This window comes from Vidua chalybeata, chromosome Z, assembly GCF_026979565.1.
Source record: "Vidua chalybeata isolate OUT-0048 chromosome Z, bVidCha1 merged haplotype, whole genome shotgun sequence".
In the NCBI taxonomy this organism is placed as follows: domain Eukaryota; kingdom Metazoa; phylum Chordata; class Aves; order Passeriformes; family Viduidae; genus Vidua; species Vidua chalybeata.
The window spans coordinates 1,021,923-1,043,539 of NC_071570.1; the positions used below are offsets into that span (position 1 = coordinate 1,021,923).

Sequence of the window (21,617 nt, forward strand, 5' to 3'; positions counted from 1 at the left end):
TCGGTGCCAGTTTTCTGTCTGCCTTTGGTGACGTGGGGTTGGTGCAATGATGAACTGAAGCCCTTTAAATGCCCCTTCGTTAGAAATGCTTCCGATGAGCCAGTGGATAAATGCTGCAGATGCTGCTTGTCCAAGCACTGCTCAGCTGCTGTGACACTTTTTGCAAATCATCATCGGAGTTAATTTGGGCAGGGGAATAAAGTTCCACAAGGAGAAATGGAGCAGATTTAGTGCTGGTGGGAGACTTGGAGCCATCCATCAGCGTGACAGCTCTTCAGGGGGAGGGGAGAACGTCCCTGTGCCTCGAAGGCATCAGTGAAGCACAAATTCAGGGGCCCCTGCAGTGGCTGGGGATGGAGAGGTGCTCCCCAAAATTTAGGCGCCCTGCCTGTCTGGGTGTGCATTTGTGTGTTTGTCCAGGGTCCGTCTCCACTAGCACGAGGATGATAGGGAATATGAGGGGTGGTGTAGATAATGCCCATCTTCCTTGGCTCTGCTGTTTGTTTTTGTACATTTTTGTCAGCCCTGGGAAACACTCAATTTGCTCGTTCTCATGTTGAGGAATTAGAGATGCTCCTGCAGAGTGCCACAGCCTTTCCCTTTACATTTAACACCCTCAGCAGGTTAGCACTTTCATTCTGTAGCTCAAAATGACGTATTTTGTGCTTTTTAAGAAGTAAAACACTATTTATTTTTTTTTCCCCTATCCCTAGAGCATGCTGCTGTTGTAGTGTGTGTCCCCCACTCGGAGTTGAAACGATGATTTGCCAGTCGTTTCGGCGTTTGTGGGGATTTAGGGTCAGGAAGAAGTTGGTCTTTTGCTACTTAGAGGTCCCTGTTTTGAGGGGATACCCTCTGGGCTCGTGCTGGAGATGCTGGATTTGCGATTTTTCCTCCCCGGCATAAGGTACCAGCACACCGGGAGAGATGTGCAAACCTGGGACATCCCTGCCCGCCCTGCAGCAGGCAGGGACACCCTCTGCCACCCCCTCCTGTCCCCTGTGAGGGTGTGCCAGCTGGTGGTACCCAGCAGCAGGCTGAGAAGCCAGGCCAGGCTGAGACACCGGGGTCAGCAGGTCACGGCACAGCTTAGGGAGCCCTGACCTAAATTTGAGCTTGGCTTGTCTGTCGGGCAGGGGAGAAATTGCTCCTGGGATGAAAATCTCATCCAGAGGATGGGAAAGGGAGGATTATGGTTTGCCATCTGCCTCGATACTCAGTAATGTAAATAACAGTAAAAAAGGTAATGATCCACAAGTCCCTTAATGGGGATATTTTGCCTGGCTGCCAGAGCACCTCGTGGTGCCTTGCTGCGTCATGGGCAAAGCAGATTTTTCTCCTGAGTCACTGCCAAGTGGGGCAGAAGGGAAGTTTAAGGCAGCAGGGCACCCAGGAGAGGTCCCTTTCTGTGTCCCCCTTCTGCCAGCATGCATCCAGTGTGCACAGCTGGTTTGCAAACACAAAACACATTGACCACAGCAGAGCCACTCCTTCCATAACCACCTGTGGGACCCTGCTGCCTCGGGCACAGTGGCAGAGCATGGGCCAGACCACCTGTGCTGCTGTAGTAGTGAAAATTAATGAAGAGAAATTTGATTTAGCACAGGGGCTGAGAGAGAAGCTGTGGGCATCCAGACAGGGGCTGCAAGTAAAGTCCTCTGTGGTTTTTTTTTTTTTTTTTTTTTTTTTTTTTGGGTTATTTATTTATTTATTTATTTACTTATTTATTTATTTAATTTATTTCTGGAAGAGCCTCTTTAAATTATTTCTGGGAAGCGATCTTCGATACTGGTTTAAAACTGAAAATAAGGAACAGAAAAATGACACCCCGAGCGTGTGATATGGCCACTTAATTCCACATTCAATGTGTACTTTCCTCTTGCCTGAGAAGAGCACAGGTTGGGAAAACCTCAGTTTCAGTAATAGATAGCTTGTGAGTGAGAGCTGGAAGGTGGCTATTGGTGTGTTTGAGTGTAAGCTGCTTAACCATTCACAGGCTGTGTGTGTAAATATAAATAGAAATATTCTCGGGAAGCCAGGGCTGAAATTTGTGCTGGTTTTTCTTCTCTGTGTGTTTTTTGCCCTCTTCGAAAGCACCCAGCAATACTGGGCACTGAACAATATAGAATGAGGTTAGCATTAAGCCCACTGCAAAGGGAGAAAAGTAGAAGTGTGCTTGCTTTACAGAGAAAAAGATACAGAGATCTGTCCCAATTTCCACCTCGTTCTAGTTAACATTTGTGCGTTCACCTTTGATTTTTTTAAAAAGATCACTGTTTCTGTTTTCAATAAAGTCCTTTCGTAAGATTTTCTTAGCCTGCGTGGAAGAACCTTTGTCATGACACGCTACATGTTCACCTCTCTTACTGAATTCCCAGTGGTGAGGTGGTTGTTGCTATTTTATTGCCAGTATTCTGGGTTTGCTGCAGTTTGTTGGAAGGATGCCCCTGGAAAAATGCCCTTGACCCGGGAGCAATGAAAACTTCCCGGGGTCAGCTGTGAGTGTTGGCATTCCTGAAATAACTCAGGGGATTAAAACCCAGTAATAATAAAGATGGATTTGCTGATGTCCAGCTCGCCACGAAGACTTGCAGCCGCCAAACGGCCCAGACGAAGCTGAGATTGCTGGTTTTTAATATTTTTTACTTAATGGAAGATGATACAATTTTCTTAATGTAATGAAAATGATGCTCTGCCCACGGAGTTGTAACTCCTTGCCTGCAGACCTGCATCTGTCCTCGCTGAGATGGAGCACGCTGCCCAGAGCTTGCTGGGAGTGCCTTTGGCCAGCACCGAGGGCTTTGAAACAGTAAAACAAGACCTGCCTCTTCTAATTTAATGTTGGTTTTAATCTGCATCCGCAGCGGCAGCCTGCTAAAATCTAAATCAAATCAGGAGGTGGGGATTGAATTTATTAAGCTTCTCCTTAAGCTGTGTGGAATAATGCAAGAGGCAGTGAGAGCACGGAATGGCTTTAGTTTTACTGGGGATCTGGTTAAAAAAAGTCACAAAGTAAACCAGATTTAAAAAAAAAAAAATTTTTTTTTTTAGAGGCGGAGCATGCGGAGATATTTCTAGTTAATTTTAGCATTTTGTTTAAAGTCATCCTCGAGGACTGAAGGAATCTTTTTCTTAAAAAACAAATTTAAAAAGGGAAAATGTATGGAAACCCTGGAGTGTCTGGAGGTTGAGTGGTTTGCCCAGGGTTGTGTCTCCTGAGCCCAAAGTCAAGTTTATCCTTCATTCCCAGTGCTTTGAGATGGGCCCGTGTGCCCTCTCCCTTAGAACAAGCTCCTCCAGCAGATCAAGAGGCTGTTCAAGCTCTCAGGAAGCCCTGACAAGGCTTGTGGAGCGGTAAAATGATGCTGGAAATGTGATTATTGGAAGCAGCAGCTCACAGGGATGCTGTCCCCACCCACGCCTGGGTAGGCACCTGCCAGCGCCCTGGTTTTGGTGACACGGTGACTCTTCACCCGAGTGGGCTGATTTGTCAAAAAGAGGGGGCGTGAGGCTGTTTCGGGGAGCAGTTTGCAGAGGTCAGAGGCAGGGAATGCAGGGGAGGTGAGGGTGGTGAGCCCAGCGTGACCCCACCGAGGGCTGCCCCCAGGCCTCGTCGGGTTCTAATTAAAGCTGGCCTTGTAAAGATGCACCCGTGACAGAGTGCTTTTATCCCAGCGCTGTGCGGCTGGCATATCTGGGATATATGGCCGAAAGGGAGGGCTCGGGTGGGGGTTTGTGTAGGAGCCCGCCCTGCCGGGAGGGCAGCGGGGAGGGGAGGACGGTGGAGAAGCACAGCGGGGTGAATGGTGTTCCCCCAGCCTGGATGCGTGCGTGTGCACGCACGAGAGGACAGCATTAGAGACGCTCGGGGAGCTGCATTCACAGCAGCCTGTGCCAACAGCCCCTGGCTCTGCAGCGGGGTGGGCAGCACTCGGTGCGGGGAGGGCTTGACCCCACCCGGGATCTGCCAGCCAGGGTTGTCCCCAGGGCTCCTGGGGCCTTGCAAACACGTCTGTCCTGCGTGGTGTGTTCTGTCCTGCGTGGTTCATTCTGAACTGTGTGGTGTGTTCTGTCCTGTGTGGTTCATTCTGTCCTGCGTGGTGTGTTTTGTCCTGTGTGGTGCGTTCTGTCCTGTGTGGTGTGTTCTGTCCTGCGTGGTGTGTCCTGTGTGGTGTGTTCTGTCCTGCGTGGTGTGTTCTGTCCTGCGTGGTTCATTCTGAACTGCGTGGTGCATTCTGTCCTGCATGGTGTGTTCTGTCCTGTGTGGTGTTTCTGTCCTGCGTGGTGTGTTCTGTCCTGCATGGTGCATTCTGAACTGCATGGTGTTTCTGTCCTGTGTGGTTCATTCTCTCCTGCATGGTGCATTCTGAACTGTGTGGTTCATTCTGTCCTGTGTGGTTCATTCTGAACTGTGTGGTGTGTTCTGTCCTGCATGGTGTGTTCTGAACTGCATGGTGTGTTCAGTCCTGCGTGGTTCATTCTGTCCTGCATGGTGTGTTTTGTCCTGTGTGGTGCATTCTGTCCTGCGTGGTGTGTTTTGTCCTGTGTGGTTCATTCTGTCCTGCGTGGTGCATTCTGAACTGCATGGTGTGTTCTGTCCTGCGTGGTGTGTTCTGTCCTGCATGGTGTGTTCTGTCCTGCGTGGTGTGTTCTGTCCTGCATGGTGTTTCTGTCCTGCGTGGTGTGTTCTGTCCTGCATGGTGTTTCTGTCCTGCGTGGTGTGTTCTGTCCTGCATGGTGTTTCTGTCCTGCATGGTGTGTTTTGTCCTGTGTGGTGCATTCTGTCCTGCGTGGTGTGTCCTGTGTGGTGTGTCCTGTGTGGTGTGTTCTGTCCTGCATGGTGTGTTTTGTCCTGTGTGGTGCGTTCTGTCCTGTGTGGTGTTTCTGTCCTGCGTGGTTCATTCTGAACTGTGTGGTTCATTCTGAACTGCGTGGTGTGTTCTTTCCTGCATGGTGTGTTCTGTCCTGCGTGGTGCATTCTGAACTGTATGGTTCATTCTGTCCTGTGTGGTGTGTTCTGTCCTGCATGGTGTGTTCTGAACTGCATGGTGTGTTCTGTCCTGCGTGGTTCATTCTGAACTGCGTGGTGTGTTCTGTCCTGCGTGGTTCATTCTGAACTGTGTGGTTCATTCTGAACTGCGTGGTGCATTCTGTCCTGCGTGGTTCATTCTGAACTGCGTGGTGTGTTCTGTCCTGCGTGGTGTGTCCTGTGTGGTGTGTCCTGTGTGGTTAATTCTGTCCTGCATGGTGTGTTTTGTCCTGTGTGGTGCGTTCTGTCCTGTGTGGTGTTTCTGTCCTGCGTGGTGTTTCTGTCCTGCGTGGTGTGTTCTGTCCTGCGTGGTTCATTCTGAACTGTGTGGTTCATTCTGTCCTGTGTGGTGTGTTCTGTCCTGCGTGGTGCTCTCTGTCCTGTGTGGCCCCTTGCATGTGTGTGTGTGTGTGTGTGTGTGTGGGTGTGTGTGTGTGCACCAAGTCTGGGAAAATCAGGGTTATTATTATTATTATTATTATTATTATTATTATTATTAATGTCATTATAACTCTCTAGTGTTGTGGTCAGGGTGGCTGGTGGGACGTGCCCACACCCACCAGGCTGTGGGCAGTGGGTGCTGAGAGCTGTCACCCTCCTGTCACACCTGGGTGGCTCCTGGCCGTGGCTGGTGATGAATTGCTCAGGGTGGCCCGTGGGACCTCTTGCTGCTGCTGCAGCTGTACCCAGCTTTCGCCCTCAAGGCGTTGACAGGCGCCCCGTTTCAGGCTGCTCCGGGGTCAGTGTGTCCCTGTCTGCAGCCACCAGTCCAGGCAGGTCCAGGGGCTCAGCCCAGCCCCGTGTGCAGGTGGAACCTTTGCAAGGTTGCCAAGACCAGCAGCACCTTGTGTTTGAAGCTGCCCTGAGCCGGGTACATCCTGATCCTTGGCTATTTTGGGCACTTCTTGACTGTGTCGGAATCTCACTTTTTGCCAGCAGAGAGCTGGCATGCTGGATGAATCCACAGTGGTGGGCTGGTAGGGGTCCCAGCCAGCCCCTTCCCCACTGCAGCCTCCTTTCTTCGTGGCAGGGGAGCACTGAAGGCTCATGAGGTGCTAGAGCTGGCATGCTGAGAAAATTCAAGTTTTCACATCTTTTCCCCCACTCCCTGGTAAAACTGTTGTTCTGGGAGTATGATCATGTGTCTCCATTAACATCCAAAGGTTCCTGCTGCTGTAGCTATTGAGCAGCTCTAAAAATAATTACGTGTGATAACATACAAAAATCTATTGCTTTTCAGCTGCAAAGTGGCCTGTCAGGTGGTGGCTGCTGCTGTGTTAACTCGTTGGTTGGCACAAAATGCTACTTGGACATTGTGTGCTGGGGTTTGGTTTCAAATGGAGGCCAAAACCACCTTGGGGGTGCTCTGGGGCTGCTGTCACTTGGGTTGGCCGGGATTTTCCCCCAGCCCCTGGTGCTTTGAGTAGGAACAAGATGCTGTAGCTCTCGTTTCAATCAGCAGGAGGAACAGAGGGGAGAGCTGCCCCAAAGGATCAGTAAATCCGTGGTTATTGGAGGGTTCCTGTTGGCTCTGTGGGCTGGAGGAGTCCAGCACCAGCCTGGCTCCGTGAGCCCCACAGCCAAAGCCCTCATGGGCACTTGGGCTGGGCTGCACAGGTCTCCATTGGTGGCCCTAGCTTTGTAGATGCAAAAAGAAGGTTAAATTTAACCTAATTCGCTAATTCATTTAAATCCAAGCGTGTTCCTGGAGCCTGTTTGTGTGTTCACCCCCAGCTGGAGGAGCTTTGGTGTCCTCATTTGCCTGCCTCTGCCCGTGGCCGTGGGCTGGGGCCAGGGTTTGCTCTGTGGGGACCAAACTGCCTTGTTTTGAGCAAAATAAACACACTTTGGTGTAGGGACTGCTGGGGGCGAATTGTGTTATTTCATAAAAGCCTTCTGGCAGGCTGTTTTTCTCTTCCCAGGGAAATGAAATTCCACGTTTACCTTGAGACTTTACCCTGCTTTGTTAGATTGGTAAGGAGCCAGTGTACACCTTGTCCAGGAGAAAATTAGACTGAAAAATTAGACTTCTGGTCTGTAATTTACCCCAAGAACTAAAACTGGATTTATTTTTTCTTTTACTAAGATAAATGATTTAGCTGCATTGACTTTACAATAAGTGTGAGGCTGTATTACTGGAGAATTAATTTATTTCTCATTTAATTTCCCGAGGTTTCATCGTGTTTAAACTTTTTCTTTCTTTTCTTTTCTTTTCCACCTCTCCAGTACACTAGGGTTTGGGTTCCTGACCCTGATGAAGTTTGGAGATCGGCAGAAATTATCAAGGATTACAAAGAAGGAGATAAAAGCCTCCAGCTGAAACTTGAAGATGAAACTGTAAGCTTTTGAATGTCGTTATTCTTTTTAGCAATTTAAAGCTTCGAATTAATGCGTGAAGAAGGTTGAGCCATTTCATAGTTCCTGTGAAGTGGTTTAAAATGTGTTTTATTGCTTTAACACTTCCAGCTTTTCCCTGCCTGGTCCCTCCCTAGGCACTTGTGTTACAGTAGGTTGTGAGAAAAGCCCTTGACCTCCATCATCTCTTTTCATCTCCTGGCAAACTTTTAACAGTCTGTGATACCAGGATATATATATATATATTTTTTTGTTGTTGTTTTTTGTAATAGCAGCAGTGTGTCAGAAATGCCAGTTTGTGCTTTTTGCTGCCGAACAAGCTGTGGAGAGCACGGCTGGTGGCATCCACTCAACCTGGGGTACTGACGGAAAACCCACACACGGCTCAGAGGTGACTGCTGTGCAACAGCTTTCTCCACGCCTTAGTTTTTCTCTCTGAGTATAATCTTACGCAAACCTCTTTTTTTTTCTCTGCTTTATTTTTGAATAAGAAAAGCTTTTAAAAGGCAAAACCACAAAACTCATTTAAATGTAGATGTTCTCTAGCAAGCGCTGGTTCCAAATGCACAAACAGCCCGGGCTGTGGCGTGTGTACAGGCAGCAATTAACCATCCCCAGAGCAGGACAGAGGCTGGGGAGGAGCAGCTGCTCTCTGTTCCACACAAAAACCTCGTGGAGTGGGACGCTGGGTGACAGCAGGGAATTGCAGATGAAGTTAACCACGGCATTTGCATCAGCTGCAAATTCCCAGTTTATGGGAAGGGAGCAGCCGTGCTGTGTGCCCACCATGAGCTGCCTGCTGTAGCGGGAAGAGTAAATACATTTTTCATGGAGAATTGCACCTAAACCATCTTTCTTCATTGAGCAGGTGGGGTTTCCTGATCTGTCCAGGGTGTGATCTGCTCCGATGCCTGGAAGAGTTAGTAGAGACCACCCACTACAAATTCACATGTGCCGAGCAGGGCGAGTAATTCCCATCCCCTCCAAGCCAGACATTTCCCCACTGTGGGGAGCATTTTCACCATATTGCCTGATGGAAGATGGAGAACAGGAATGAGCTGTGGTTGATTAGGCAGCTTTTCAGAACAGTTTTTCTTCCAGAGCAGCTGAAGCAAGGGCTGTTGGCAGTGTGTGAGCGTGCCCCCTTTGCAGAGAACGTGGCTGATGTCGGGGTCTGCACCCGGTCCTTGGTGTCGTTGCTTCTTCCCGGCTCGGCCTCGGCTGCTTTTGTTGTCCTGCCCAGTTTGCTCTTCCAGCATAGGGCAGCTTTCTGGGGAGGACAAAGGATGGAGGACGCTTGATGCCTTTTCACCTTCCACAGTGATAAATCTGGATGAGGAGATGCACAGATGCTACCCTGCAATCCCTTGGAAGCACTAGGCAAATAATCACCATTTTATCGTGGAATGGTTTGGGTTAGAAGAGACCTTAAAGTTCATCCCATTCCACCCCCTGCCATGGGCAGGGACAACTTCCACTATCCCAGGCTGCTCCAAGCCCCATCCAACCTGGCCCTGGACGTGTCCAGGGATCCAGGGGCAGCCACAGCTGCTCTGGGCACCCTGTGCCAGGGCCTGCCCACCCTCCCAGCCAGCAATTCCCAGTTCCCAATCTCCCACCTGTGCCTGCCCTCTGGCAGTGGAAGCCATTGCCTGTGTGCTGTCCCTGCATGCCTTGTCCCCAGTCCCTGTGCAGCTCTCCTGGAGCCCCTTGAGGCCCTGGCAGGGGCTCTGAGCTCTCCCTGGAGCCTTCTCTTGTGCAGCTGAAGAGCCCCAGCTCTGCCAGGCTGGCTCCAGAGCAGAGGGGCTCCAGCCCTGGCAGCAGCTCCGGGGCCTCCTCTGGGCTGGCTCCAGCAGCTCCACGTCCTTGTGCTGCTGGAGCCGGGGCTGGACACTGATGGGTGTGTGGGTGCCTGTCTCAGCCACAGGAGTTCCTTTCTTCCACTTGTTCTCAGGCTACCAAAGTACACCTGCTCTGAGTTGCTGAGTGCTACAACCCCCATCCTCCCTTCCTGGTTGAGATCTCCTGCAGTTTCAGCACTTGGGCAGGAATTATTTTTTTCCTCTTTAATCTGGATATTTCCTTGGAAAGTACAGGGACTGAGGGGTCCTGCAAGGTCTAATCCTTTTGTGCAGCTGAGTTCAGGATCAGCAACATTAAAGTAGAAGGTGATTAGCAGGTGTTGTAGGTAGGAGCTTAATAAGCATGTGACAGCCATGGTGGAACATGGAACATCTCATTTTGGGGTTGTGCTAGAGACCCAAGGTCTCTGGGAGTGCCCTGTTTGATGCTTTCCTGTATGAAGCCCTGCCTGGATCTGTGTCATGTTGGACTGAAAAGCTCTAGCAAAAGGGAGCAGCACTTGTGTGCATCAGGTTGGAGACACCCAGCACACGTACCTTCAGGGGATTCAAAGCTGTAGGAAGCCTTTTGTTCCTGACAGCCAACGTGCATTACCCAGCTGTTCAGTGCTTCCTTTTGTCCTTGTGCTTTAAGTGAGTCTTCACGGGTTTTGTGGTTTCTGGCTCTGCTCTGTATGCAGGAGTGCTCCCTCCGAATGAAGAGCTGACTGTTAAATATCACAGGGCATCCCTGGTGTGTTTGCCATTGAGATGTGAGGCTGAGTGCAAACTCTTGAAAATCGGCATTGGCAACGTGGAACTGGAGGATAAAACCAGCCTGAGGAGCCTGTCCTCGTGCACTTGGGTCAGCTTTCCTTGTGCTGTTTGCACGGGCAGGGATACAGTGGTTTTGTCTGGAAGCTGGGATTCCTCCCTTCTGATGGGAGCTGAGCATCAGGCCTCCTTTCTGAGGCACCCTCTGGGAAGCAGCATCACTGGCATTATTTTTTTTCTTTCCTCTGTAAAGAAAAAAAAAAGCAGTTTTTCTTTAGTTGATGGCTCTGTTGCTCATTTGGGGATGAGTCAAAAATAGCATAAGGCTGCCCATATGCCAGCTTCACCAGCGTGACCTGGCTCCTCAGACACTTCAGCAGCAGGGACTCCGTGCTTCTCCATGTCCTCTCTGCCTCAAGGGGTGCCAGGTTTCAGGTATAAAAGCAACCTGAATTAAAAGTGAGCTGTGAAATCGCTCTGATGGTAAGAACATGGTCTAGTTTGGAATGAGGCTGCTTTTCCACGAGCAGGGAGATGCTTAGATCAGATGAAGCTGTGGGCAGCAACTGACAGAACAAGAGGACACAGCCTCAAGCTACGTCAGGGAAGGTATAGGTTAGATATTAGGAAAAAAATTTTCACCGAAAGAATAATAAAGCACTGGAATTGTCTTCCCAGGGAGGTGGTGGAGTCGCCATCTCTGGATGTGTTCAAAAAAAGACTGGACGTGGCACGTGGTGCTATAGTCTAGTTGAGGTGTTAGGGCATAGGTTGGACTCCATGGTCTTAGAGGTCTCTTCCAACCTCATTACTCTGTGATTCTGTGTGATTCTGTTTCTATACGCTGCCTGCGGTTGAGCCAGGGACAGGCAAAATGACTCGCACGATTTCAGAAGGCAAAGTGAGCGTTTATTCAAAAGCACTTCTTTTATAAAGAACATCATGAACATTAATTCCATTGGTCTTAGAGTAAAAACATTTCACCTGATTGGTACACTGGACTTAGGTCAGTGTGGTAGAACAGATCTGTAAACAATGTGAACGGAAAGCAAAATAACAGATTGCTTACATTCCTCTCGGACTTTTTCCCGGGCTTAGCCTGGCAGAAATCTTTCTCTTTTTCTCTCTGACTGAACTGAGAATACCCACAGCCTGCCGCTGCTCGGAGCTGGCTGAAGGCTGTCCCAAGGCTGGCCTGAAGATGACTCAGGTAGGGCCAGGCTGGTGCTCATGGACCGTGAGTGTCCACCAGGACCGTGTGATGGTCAGCTCCAAGCCATTACCAGAGGGGTGGCCTGGCAGTCTGTCATCCAAGTCCCTGTAGCATTTATCATCAAGGGGCTTTTAATTTAATTTAGAGCAGGGCGTGTAAGTGCTTAACAGTAGCAGGAGTTATGCCTGGAAAAGCTACAAGCCATTATAGGAGCTGTTGTTTGTGGCAGGCATGTTCTTCTCTCTCTCAAGACTTTTTCACAGAGGAGCTCAGAGGGAAGAAAGAGAAAACAATTTCTATTTCTGCTCCTTGTTTTTGTCATGTGGAATGTGTTTGGAGAATTGTTTTCCTGGGGTGATTGCTTGATTGGATTCTGGTGAGGATTGTTTGAGCCTGGTGGCCAATCCAACCCACCTGTGTTTAGACTCTCCAGAGAGAGTCATGAGTTGTGTTAGTTAGATACAGTAGTTAGAAAATGTAGTTTTAGTATCTCCTTTAAATAGTATATTAATGTATTATAGCATAGTTATAATAAAGAAATCATTCAGCCTTCTGGACCAGAATCAGACATCATAATTTCTTCCCACCGAGTTCACCTGCATTTACAATAGTTGTTTGTTTTTTTTTTTTTTTTTTTTTTTGTGTTTCTGTGTTCCTCGTGTGTCTCCTCAGCTCTACGAATACCCCATCGACCTCCGAGGGAGTGAGCTGCCCTTCCTACGCAATCCAGACATCCTGGTGGGGCAGAATGACCTGACAGCCCTGAGCTACCTGCACGAGCCTGCGGTGCTGCACAACCTCAAAGTCAGGTTCCTCGAGTCCAACCACATCTACACCTACTGTGGTGAGTGTCCAGACCACACGTTCAGCTCCTGAAAGGTTGTGGGGCCACAGAGAAACCCCTTGGGACCATCAACCAGCGGCTGCAGCATGAGGAAAGTCTGGGGGTGGTGGGTTTAGGGTGGGTGTGAGGTATAAGTGTGTGTAAAACCAGAGGTGGTTTCTGAGGGTTGGTGCACTGTGACCTTGCCGAGCTCTTGGTGGGACCATCTTGACAGATGAGTTTGAGGCCAGCCTTGCATGTGCTTGGCAGCCCCCACAGGGGAAAAGCAGGACTTAAAAAATCAGTGAACAGCAGCATGGCATGCCAGACAGAGAGACATTACTGATGGATGTCCATAGCAGGTTTTCCTCCAGAAAAAAATGCAAAAAACCTTCCAGTGCTGCCATTTCCTTCCTTTTCTTCATGGCTTTGGGAATTAGAATCTAACTCCCAAATTCAGAGCAGGAGGAGGGCAGGTGTGACCTTGGGTTTGTGACTTTTGGGGAGGGTGCCCTGCCAAAGATACTCAGGACAGCAGTTACCTGTGGATGGACAGCAACAAGCTGCAGCTTGAAAAATTAACAGGAAAGGAAAGAAGACAATTCATAGAATGCCAGACTTGTTTGGGTTGGAAGGGGTTTTTTAAGAATCATCTTGTCCCAAACCCCACCTTCCACTATCCCAGGATGCTCCAAGCCCTGTCCAACCTGGCCTTGGGCACTGCCAGGGATCCAGGGGCAGCCACAGCTGCTCTGGGCACCCTGGGCCAGGACCTGCCCACCCTCCCAGCCAGAAATTCCTTCTCAGTGTCCCATTTTGCCCTGCCCTGTGTCCTTGGGAAGATGGGAAGCCATTTCCCCTTGTCCTGTTGAAGCTGGTGTGTACAGCTGTGACTGTGTTGCAGTTTGGGGCTGCAGAGGAAATGCTCGGCAGGAGGAGATGACATTTTAAAGCAGCGCCCTGAAAATACGTAGCCTCTGTGGCTCTCAGTGATGTTAACTTTCAGTATTTTATGATGTGTAGTGTTGGAACACTGGCATAACTTGCAGCCTTTTGCAGCTGCACTTGTGCCTTCAGTCACCCACAGGCCTGCTCTCACCCAAAATCAGTGAGGTTTCGTGAGGGCAGCTTCTCATGAAGGTTCATGATCGTCTGGAGCGCAGCATTAATGGAGATGCAGGCGTTTGGGCTGTGTAGGTTCAGTCGCAAAGCTCTGCCTGGCTGCAGCCTGCCTCGTGCTTTGGTTATGAAGTGGCTGGGAAGGGCAGGAAGGTGCTTTTGTCTGAAGTGAGCAGAGCCCTTCAGCTTGGTTTGCGTCGCGGTTTTGGTGAGTCAGGGAAAATTGGCAGGTGACCTGAGCAGAACCGGGAAGCAAGCAGGCAGGAGCAGGGCTCGGGGAGGTGAAGCAGCTGGGTCGGTGTCCTGCAGGGGCAGGTGGTGTGACAGTCACTGACCTTTGCCTTTCCCGCTGGGTGCTGCAAACTGAGAGTTCCTGTGCTCCTGTGCCCGAGCCCTTGACTGGCTAGCCGGGGAGCACAGCACTGGCCCCACAGCCGGGTTCACAGCACTGGCCCCACAGCCGGGTTCACAGCACTGGCTCCACAGCCAGGTCCACAGCACTGGCCCCACAGCCAGGAGCACAGTGCTGGCCCCACAGCCGGGTTCACAGCACTGGCCCCACAGCCAGGTCCACAGCACTGGCCCCACAGCCAGGTGCATGACGCTGGCCCCACAGCCGGGTTCACAGCACTGGCCCCACAGCCGGGTTCACAGCACTGGCCCCACAGCCGGGTTCACAGCACTGGCCCCACAGCCAGGTCCACAGCACTGGCCCCACAGCCAGGAGCACGACGCTGGCCCCACAGCCGGGTTCACAGCACTGGCCCCACAGCCAGGAGCACAGTGCTGGCCCCAGAGCCAGGTGCCCAACGCTGGCCCCAGAGCCAGGAGCACAGCGCTGGCCCCACAGCCAGGAGCACAGCACTGGCCCCACAGCCAGGTGCACAGTGCTGGCCTCACAGCCAGGAGCACAACGCTGGCCCCACGGCCAGGAGCACAACGCTGGCCCCACAGCCAGGAGCACAACGCTGGCCCCACGGCCAGGAGCACAACGCTGGCCCCACAGCCAGGAGCACAACGCTGGCCCCACGGCCAGGAGCACAACGCTGGCCCCACGGCCAGGAGCACAACGCTGGCCCCACAGCCAGGAGCACAATGCTGGCCCCACAGCCAGGAGCACAACGCTGGCCCCACAGCCAGGTGCATGACGCTGGCCCCACAGCCAGGAGCACAGCACTGGCCCCACAGCCAGGAGCACAATGCTGGCCCCACAGCCAGGTGCACAATGCTGGCCCCAAAGCCAGGAGCACGACACTGGCCCCACGGCCAGGTGCATGATGCTGGCCCCACGGCCAGGAGCACAGCTCTGGCCCCACAGCCAGGAGCACAACACTGGCCCCATAGCCAGGAGCACAGCCCTGGCCCCACAGATGGGTTTACAGCACTGGCCCCACAGCCAGGTGCTCCTGGAGCTCCTTGCAGGGACAGCTGAGACCTGCCTGACCCAGAACTCCTCAGAGGTGGAGCTTGGTGAGCACCTGGGTGCGGAGCAGCTCCCTGGAGCCCACGGGAAGCACACGTGTGGCTTGGCCTCTCATTAGGTCCCAGCTCAGTGCCCAGAGCTGGAGAGGAGGCAGACATTAGAGCCCCAGAGCAGGCTCTGGCATTCCTTTCCTCTGATTTGTGTATTTCAGTTTGATTTGGGCACATCCTTTGTCAGGAGTTTTTACTCGCAACCCAAGCCAGGGGAAAACCCGGGATGTTTGTTTGGCTCTAGGAGAGCTTTGGTTGCACAGAAATTGCTTTTCTGTAGTGCTGGCTCAGGCTGCGTTGATCTCTCCTCACTCCTCCAGCAAAGTCTGTCTTCACACAGTGGGGATTGCTGCATATTTTTGCTCTTCTCACCAGTTTTGTGCATCTCCTCTGTAGCTGTACAGGGGTTCACTGACTTGCTCTTGGAGGGAAGGCCGAGATAAGAATTCCGAGCCCTTCCCCATTCACTTTCTTTGTTAGCTCTCAATCACTGTATTTTACAAATCTTACTGAAGCAACTAACACGAGCCCTGAAAACCCTGAAATATCAAGACCCTGCTTGGTTTGTGACGCACCTGCCTGCCTGTCTGCCCTCAGGTATCGTGCTGGTGGCCATCAACCCCTATGAGCAGCTGCCAATCTACGAGCAGGATGTCATCTACGCCTACAGCGGCCAGAACATGGGGGACATGGACCCCCACATCTTCGCCGTGGCCGAGGAAGCCTACAAGCAGATGGCCAGGTCAGTGGGGTCCCAGCCACGGGGGCTTGGGTCCAAAGTGGGCAAAGATGCCATTAAATGCTCCAGATGCTCAGTGAAGGCGAAGTCGTGAAAGAGAGCGGGCTGGAGGTCAGGTATTTCTAATTAATTCTGCCTAATGACTTGATCCCAGTATTGCACCCAGACTGCTGGGCTGATGGGGATCCCTGTGGTCCTCAGGAGCTCAGGGGTTCTGTGGGGGATCCCTCTCTTGTTGCTCCTTGGATGAGTTTCCTGGAAGAAATTCAAACCACTCTGTAAATGTCATGTTTAATAGCTTAGAGGAAACCACACTTCAGATAATTTGGTGAGATCATCAAACTAAATCCAGAAGTAGTGTTAGTTGTTGTCTCGTGGAGATATTGTGATTTTGAGTTAGGTGGTAGCTGGCAGATACTTGGGGATATTTATGGGTCCCTCAAAGCAGTGTCTTCACCAGATGGATATGGTGAGAGTTTTACTTTATTTATTTCCGTGCTTGTTGTGCTGCTGCGGACAAATGTAGGATTTTGTTCTTAACAAGTAAGTCATGGTCCAAAAGAGAACTGGGGAGGAAACTAAAAATTGTTGTACCAGGGATCATTTTATTATAGTTGTCAGGACTCACACAGTGTGTTCTTGTTTGCTTGTGGATTAGCTGAGATTTTGTACAGCCCTGGCTTTTAATAATAGCAAGAGTAAGCCCTGAACCATTTTCCAAGGTTCTTTCTTTCTGCTGTGTCTGGATTTCAGACGGTGATTTAGGATGCAATTCTAATAAAAATGAGCTGGATTTCAATCCAGAAATGCATCTGGAGGAGCACTGCCACGGCCAGAGAGTGAAGGGATTGCACCCAAACAGAGTCCAGCCCTGCAGTTCACTCCCGCAAGTGCTTGTGCTCTGGGCAAAACTGCTTTGAGAAGAGTTCAGGAATTTGCCTGTAGAAAGACATGGGATTTTGTCCTTGTGCGATTCCAGACTGAGCAGCAAGCTGCAGGGTTCTTTTTAGAAGATACCAGGGTTTTGTCTGGACAGGACCTGTGGGTTTTCCAGGGCAAGTGTCTAAAATACAAGGCAGCAGCTCGCTTTTCTGCTGAAGTTTGTGCTAGGGACAAACTTCAGGTGCTGAAGTTTGCCTGGGTGCTGTTCTCCCACATCCCTCAGGAGCTTTGCAGGCAGTGGGCTAACAGCTCTAGCCAGCAATGCTTGTCTCTGCTTTCCTCCTTATCAGAATAAAGCTACTTTTGACAGCAACTCATAAAGGATAACTGAACTCTGTGTGGTTCAGACTGCTCTGTTTTCAAGGGGACAGGAAAATAACCACCTTCAGAGCTCTTAGGCAAGGTGCTCACTGCTCAGTGCTCCTCTGGTGCTCTCTGTTTTGGGCTGTTATTATGGTAATTGCAGGCTTGGGTACAAAAGAGGGATTCAGACAGGGCTGAGAGGAGATGGGGACATGGATTAGAGGAATCTACCTGGTTATTTGAAATCTGCCTGCAAATGTAGCACACTGAGTTTTAAGTCTGAGTGCTCCTGGGTGGCTGTTGTGCTCTCTGCAGCTTGATCTGAGCTTTTCCCTCCAAGGAGAGTGGTGGAGCTGTTGGGGCAGGGGGTGTGGATGGCATAGCTCCTGGGCGATGGATAAAGGCCATTGAAAAGGACTTATTTTTGCCCTTTTTTCAGCCGAAATGCCGACTCTGTGGGATGAGTTGTGTCTGCAGCTCAGCTTTACTGCTTTGGGGTGAGGTGGGATGTGGCTTGTTAAACCCAAACTGGTGCAAAAATATCACTTGTTTTGCAGTTCAGCTTTTAAACAATTGGATTATGTCTGGTGCATCCGTATAGATCAGGAATAAAACTCAAGCCTGCTGTCTCAGGAGGTCAAACTTGCAAGGTGACTGAGGAAAACAGGCAGGAAAACAGTCTGGCCAGTCCTGGGTTTTTTTTTTTATTATTTTATGCCCATTAGTGGCCCAGAGCACACAGGGGAAGCGCAGTGAAGGGGATTGAATGGGATTGAGTGGATGGCAAGGGAAAAGGGGCACAAAACTTAAAGACTCTGTGTCAAATGAGAAAAATTGGAGGTAATGAGATTTTTATTTCTCTGAGCATTCCATGCAGAGACAGGGTGCCAGGGCAGAGTGTAAGGCAGTCGGTGTATACAAGTGTTGGTGACTTGCTCCTGTGCTTTCCCACTGCCTCAACTTCAGTGCCCAAGAGATGGGACAGGAGGCACCTTCACAGGTGACTGTGTGGCATCCTCTGTTTGCTTTTGTCTCGCCATCAGAAAATGCCAATTTTAAAGGAAAAGAAAATAAAAACAAAAAAGGAAAAAGGAAAAAATAAAAGCCATTGGTGGGCTGTACAGGGGGGTTGCAGAGGTTGTGTGACAACACCTGATCCCTGTTTTGAGTCAGAATTTTTCATAAAGCACCTGAACACCTACAGTGGATTCAGTGTGCGTTAAAACTCCCCTTTAAGTATGAGCTTTTCACAAAGAGGATGTTCTTGCAGCACTTGCATGTGAAACAGCTTAAAAAAAAACAACAACAACAACAAAAAAAAAAGGGCAAGTGATAAAAATTCATATGTGACATCCTCTAATTTTTACAGTGACCGGCTCTTTAGAAACTCCCCAGACACCCAGTGTGGGACTAAACACACTGAAACAGTGTTGTTTTAAACAAAATGAGCAGCATGGAGTCAGTTTGCTCCAAGGGCTGCAGCTGGAGGCGGAGGAGTCAAGTGCTGGGATGGTGGAAGGACGGGTCATTTAGTGATTATTAGTGGCCCTGGGTTGGAAGCAGTGAGTGCCTGGGGACACGGATTGCCTGCGGGGCAGTGCAGGCACCTGCTCTGCTCAGGGTCCTGTCCTGGAGAGGTGCAGTGGGGCTGGGGGGCCACAGAAGGTGTTTGCCCTCCTGGGAGCAGTCTGAAAGCTGTGCCATGGTCACACGGAGGGACAGCACAGCCGCTGATGCCCTGGCTGATTCTTGCTTTTCTTGCAGAGGAACAAAAGATGCCTTGTGTGCCCACATCATCCTGGCTCTCATTTCCCTGTGTGTCATCGCTCTGGGCAGGAGCTTGGAGTCTGGCAAAAATTCCCTCTGGAGAACCTGCATTTCTACTGCAGTCAGCCTGTCCTGAGCAGCACATGTTTCACACTGCTCTGTGCCAGCACTGCCGAGGCTGAGCTGGGGACAGCTCTGAGCCCTTCATGACAAGGACATGGAGGGGATGGAGCATGTCATGTCCAGGGCAGGGAACTGAGATGGGGAAGGGGCTGGAGCCCCAGGAGCGGCTGAGGGAGCTGGGAAGGGGCTCAGCCTGGAGAAAAGGAGGCTCAGGGGGGTCCTTGTGGCTCTGCACAGCTCCTGACAGGAGGGGACAGCCGGGGGGGTCGGGCTGTGCTCCAGGGAACAGGGACAGGAGGAGAGGGAACGGCCTCAGGCTGGGCCAGGGCAGGCTCAGGGTGGCCACCAGCAGGAATTTCCCCATGGAAAGGGTGGTCAGGAGCTGGAAGGTGCTCCCCAGGGAGGTTTGGAGTGCCCATCCCTGGAGGTGTCCAAGGAAGGACTGGACGTGGCACTGAGTGCTCTGGGCTGGTGGCACAGTGGGGATTGGGCACAGCTGGGACTTGATGATCTTGGGAGGGCTTTTCCAACATTAGAGTCCACGATTCATGCTCTGACACCTGAATGTGACCCACTAGTTGTTGCCAGCTCCGTGGAGGAAGTTTGGATGGTGACAGTGCAACACCAGCTTCCCCTCTCCCAGCCTTTGGGAGCTTTAGCTGTATTTTTAGTTAGATATTCCCCATCTTGTCTGCAGCTCCATTTTCATTCTTGCCAGCTCGACTTGTCAGTGTGGTCCTCATGTTTTCATGTGATGCTGGGCTGAGTCTGTTAGGAAAATCACTACAGTGGATATATTTGCGTGACTTTTCTGTCTTTGGCCCTTGTCTCTTCCTTTTGTACCAGCTGGGTTCGTTCTGGGCACAAGCCAGGAGTTGCTAGTCCAAGTAAGGTTTCTTAATTCTTTTGGGTTTGTTGAGGTTCATTTTCTTGGCGGTTTTTGTTTTGTTTAGGTTGTGTTGCTGTTGTCTATTTTTTTTTTTTTTTTTGGTGGGTATTTTATCTATTTATTTATTTATTTGAATAAAACTCATGCGTTATACTTAATAACATACAGAATTGAACAGCACTAGGTGAGAGGGGCAGTGGAGCAGAAGAATGGGCCCTCCAAAGGCTGCCAAACATATCTTGAAGGCAGGGAGCAGGCAGCAGAGGTGGTCTTTGCTCAAATCATAAATCAAACACTGAAGGTACCGTCAGCCCCTTCTGTGTGTTTTCCATGTGGCAGCTCTGGGTCTCGCTGTGGCAGGAGCGTTGTCTCCCTTGTGTGGGCCCCTGAACGGGGTGACGTGGCAGCAGCCCGCGCCAGGCGATGGACACAAAGGGAGTCCAGTGTCCAGCTCCCACCGTGGCAGAGATCTCAGGCACTGAAGGACTTGTGAAAGCCTCCTGAGAAGTCCAAGGGCTGGGTCGAGTGCCGTGGGCTTTTTTCCCTGGTGCCTCCGTCTGGCTGATGCTTTCACAGGTGCATCCCCGCAAAGCTGTTCCACGAGGCCAGGCAAACATATCTTGGGTCTGTTTCACGTGGAACTGCTAAACCCGAACTGCAGAGCAGTGTGATGTTCTGCCAGCAGCACGGAAGGGCTCTGCAGGCCTTACCTGACCCTTGCAATGTCAGTGGGAAGGCAGTTGTCCTGGTGACCTGTTGGTTGGACTGGAATTTCCTCCTTCCCCCCTTGAGGATCTGCTCACAGTGTTGTTGATAGTTCTTGCAGAAGAAATCAAATAAGAAATGCGGGAGTGATTTGCTGGATGAGTTCAACTCCTGCATATCTTGTCTGAACTGCAGCTCACTGGGTACCAGATAACCCCTGCCTGGTGTCTGCAGTTCCAACCGGGCTCAGCATCTGTGGTGTAACTCCTGAATTGTAAATTGTGTGGAAATAGGGTGTCTCCTGCCTTCAGCCCCACTGCCCACGCACTGGTTCTGTCACCAAGTGCTCAAACACTTGGACTGCAGACAGGTAACTCGATGTAGCAGTGGCTTTCCATTTTTATTGGAAGTTACTGCTCCCAGGCTTTGCACAGCACTGTCAAAATCGCTGCTCCCTGCAGCCACAGGGGAAATGCCTATGTCCTGCAGAGAGGCAGGTGCCACTGGGGCTGCCTGAGGTGACCACAGCTCTCTTTTCTGCCCTGGGGGGCAATGCTGGAGCTGGAAAAGAGCAGAAATTGCAGCGACAGCCCTGCACACAAGCAAATAGACTCGGGGAGGGGTGTGGGCACTGTGGGGGATGTCTTTTCATAGCACTTCAGATTTCAAGCTTTTACAGGAGGATTTAAAGCTGTACAAAGAGAGAGCAGAGAGGAGTTAAAAGAGAGATTAGCCCCCGACAGAGATGCAAGGGGAATCAGACTGGCACAGTAAATAAGGCTGTTATATTAAAGGCAGGGAAGGGTTTTGTTTGTCGCCAGGGGAATGAGGCTGGGTGGGGGCTGGCAGGGAGCTGTGGGGCTGAGCTGTGCTGCTGCTCACCAGGGCTGTGCAGCAGGGGTCATCCCAAAAGTGAAGCTATGGTCTGAAAAGGGGACCGGAAGAAAAATAACTCAAGAGCCTTGAATTTAGGAAGCTGCAAAACCGAGGGAGTTCTTTCCTGTTTAAAGTGGGATGGGGATGAGGGGAAGAGGTTTTGCAGGAGCTATCCCATGAACGTGCTGGTGCTGGTGTAAGACCTCAGGGATTGCTTTTCTTCTCCCGAGGTGATATGTAGAAAAAAAATAAACTGGGAGACACTCCAGGAAATGTTTCCCAAGAACTGGAGGAGAGACCCTCTGGTCTTACTTGCTGTGGCAGTGAACAGAGATGCTCTGAGAAGTAGCCAACTAATGAACTTTCTTGTAAATGTATTTTTTTTTTTCCTTTTTGACAATTTAGAATAGAGACTGTGCTATTTGCTGACAGATTTAATAATAAATGAAACACCCCCTATAGAAAAATCACAAATACTCATAAATGGGACAGAACGTGCATGGGAAAGCTTAAGGTAGAGAAAGGCCAGTGCCTTACTGAAAGTAATGAGTGTGTGTGTGTGAAATATCACTGACCAGAAAGGAGGGAAAATAGCCTACGTCGAACATGTAACGACTGCTGTGGTGCAGGAGAACTGCTGGAGCTC

General features: G+C 50.6%; 1 protein-coding gene across 1 annotated transcript in view; it reads left to right on the forward strand.

Moving 5' to 3' along the window:
- Window positions 1-21,617, forward strand: part of MYO5B (myosin VB) — a 145,838-nt gene that overhangs the window by 22,391 nt on the left and 101,830 nt on the right. The window contains exons 2-4 of the mRNA XM_053932302.1: window positions 7,256-7,366; window positions 11,885-12,056; window positions 15,225-15,369. Coding sequence (XP_053788277.1) covers window positions 7,256-7,366; window positions 11,885-12,056; window positions 15,225-15,369 — 428 coding nt within the window. The remainder of the gene's footprint in view (window positions 1-7,255; window positions 7,367-11,884; window positions 12,057-15,224; window positions 15,370-21,617) is intronic.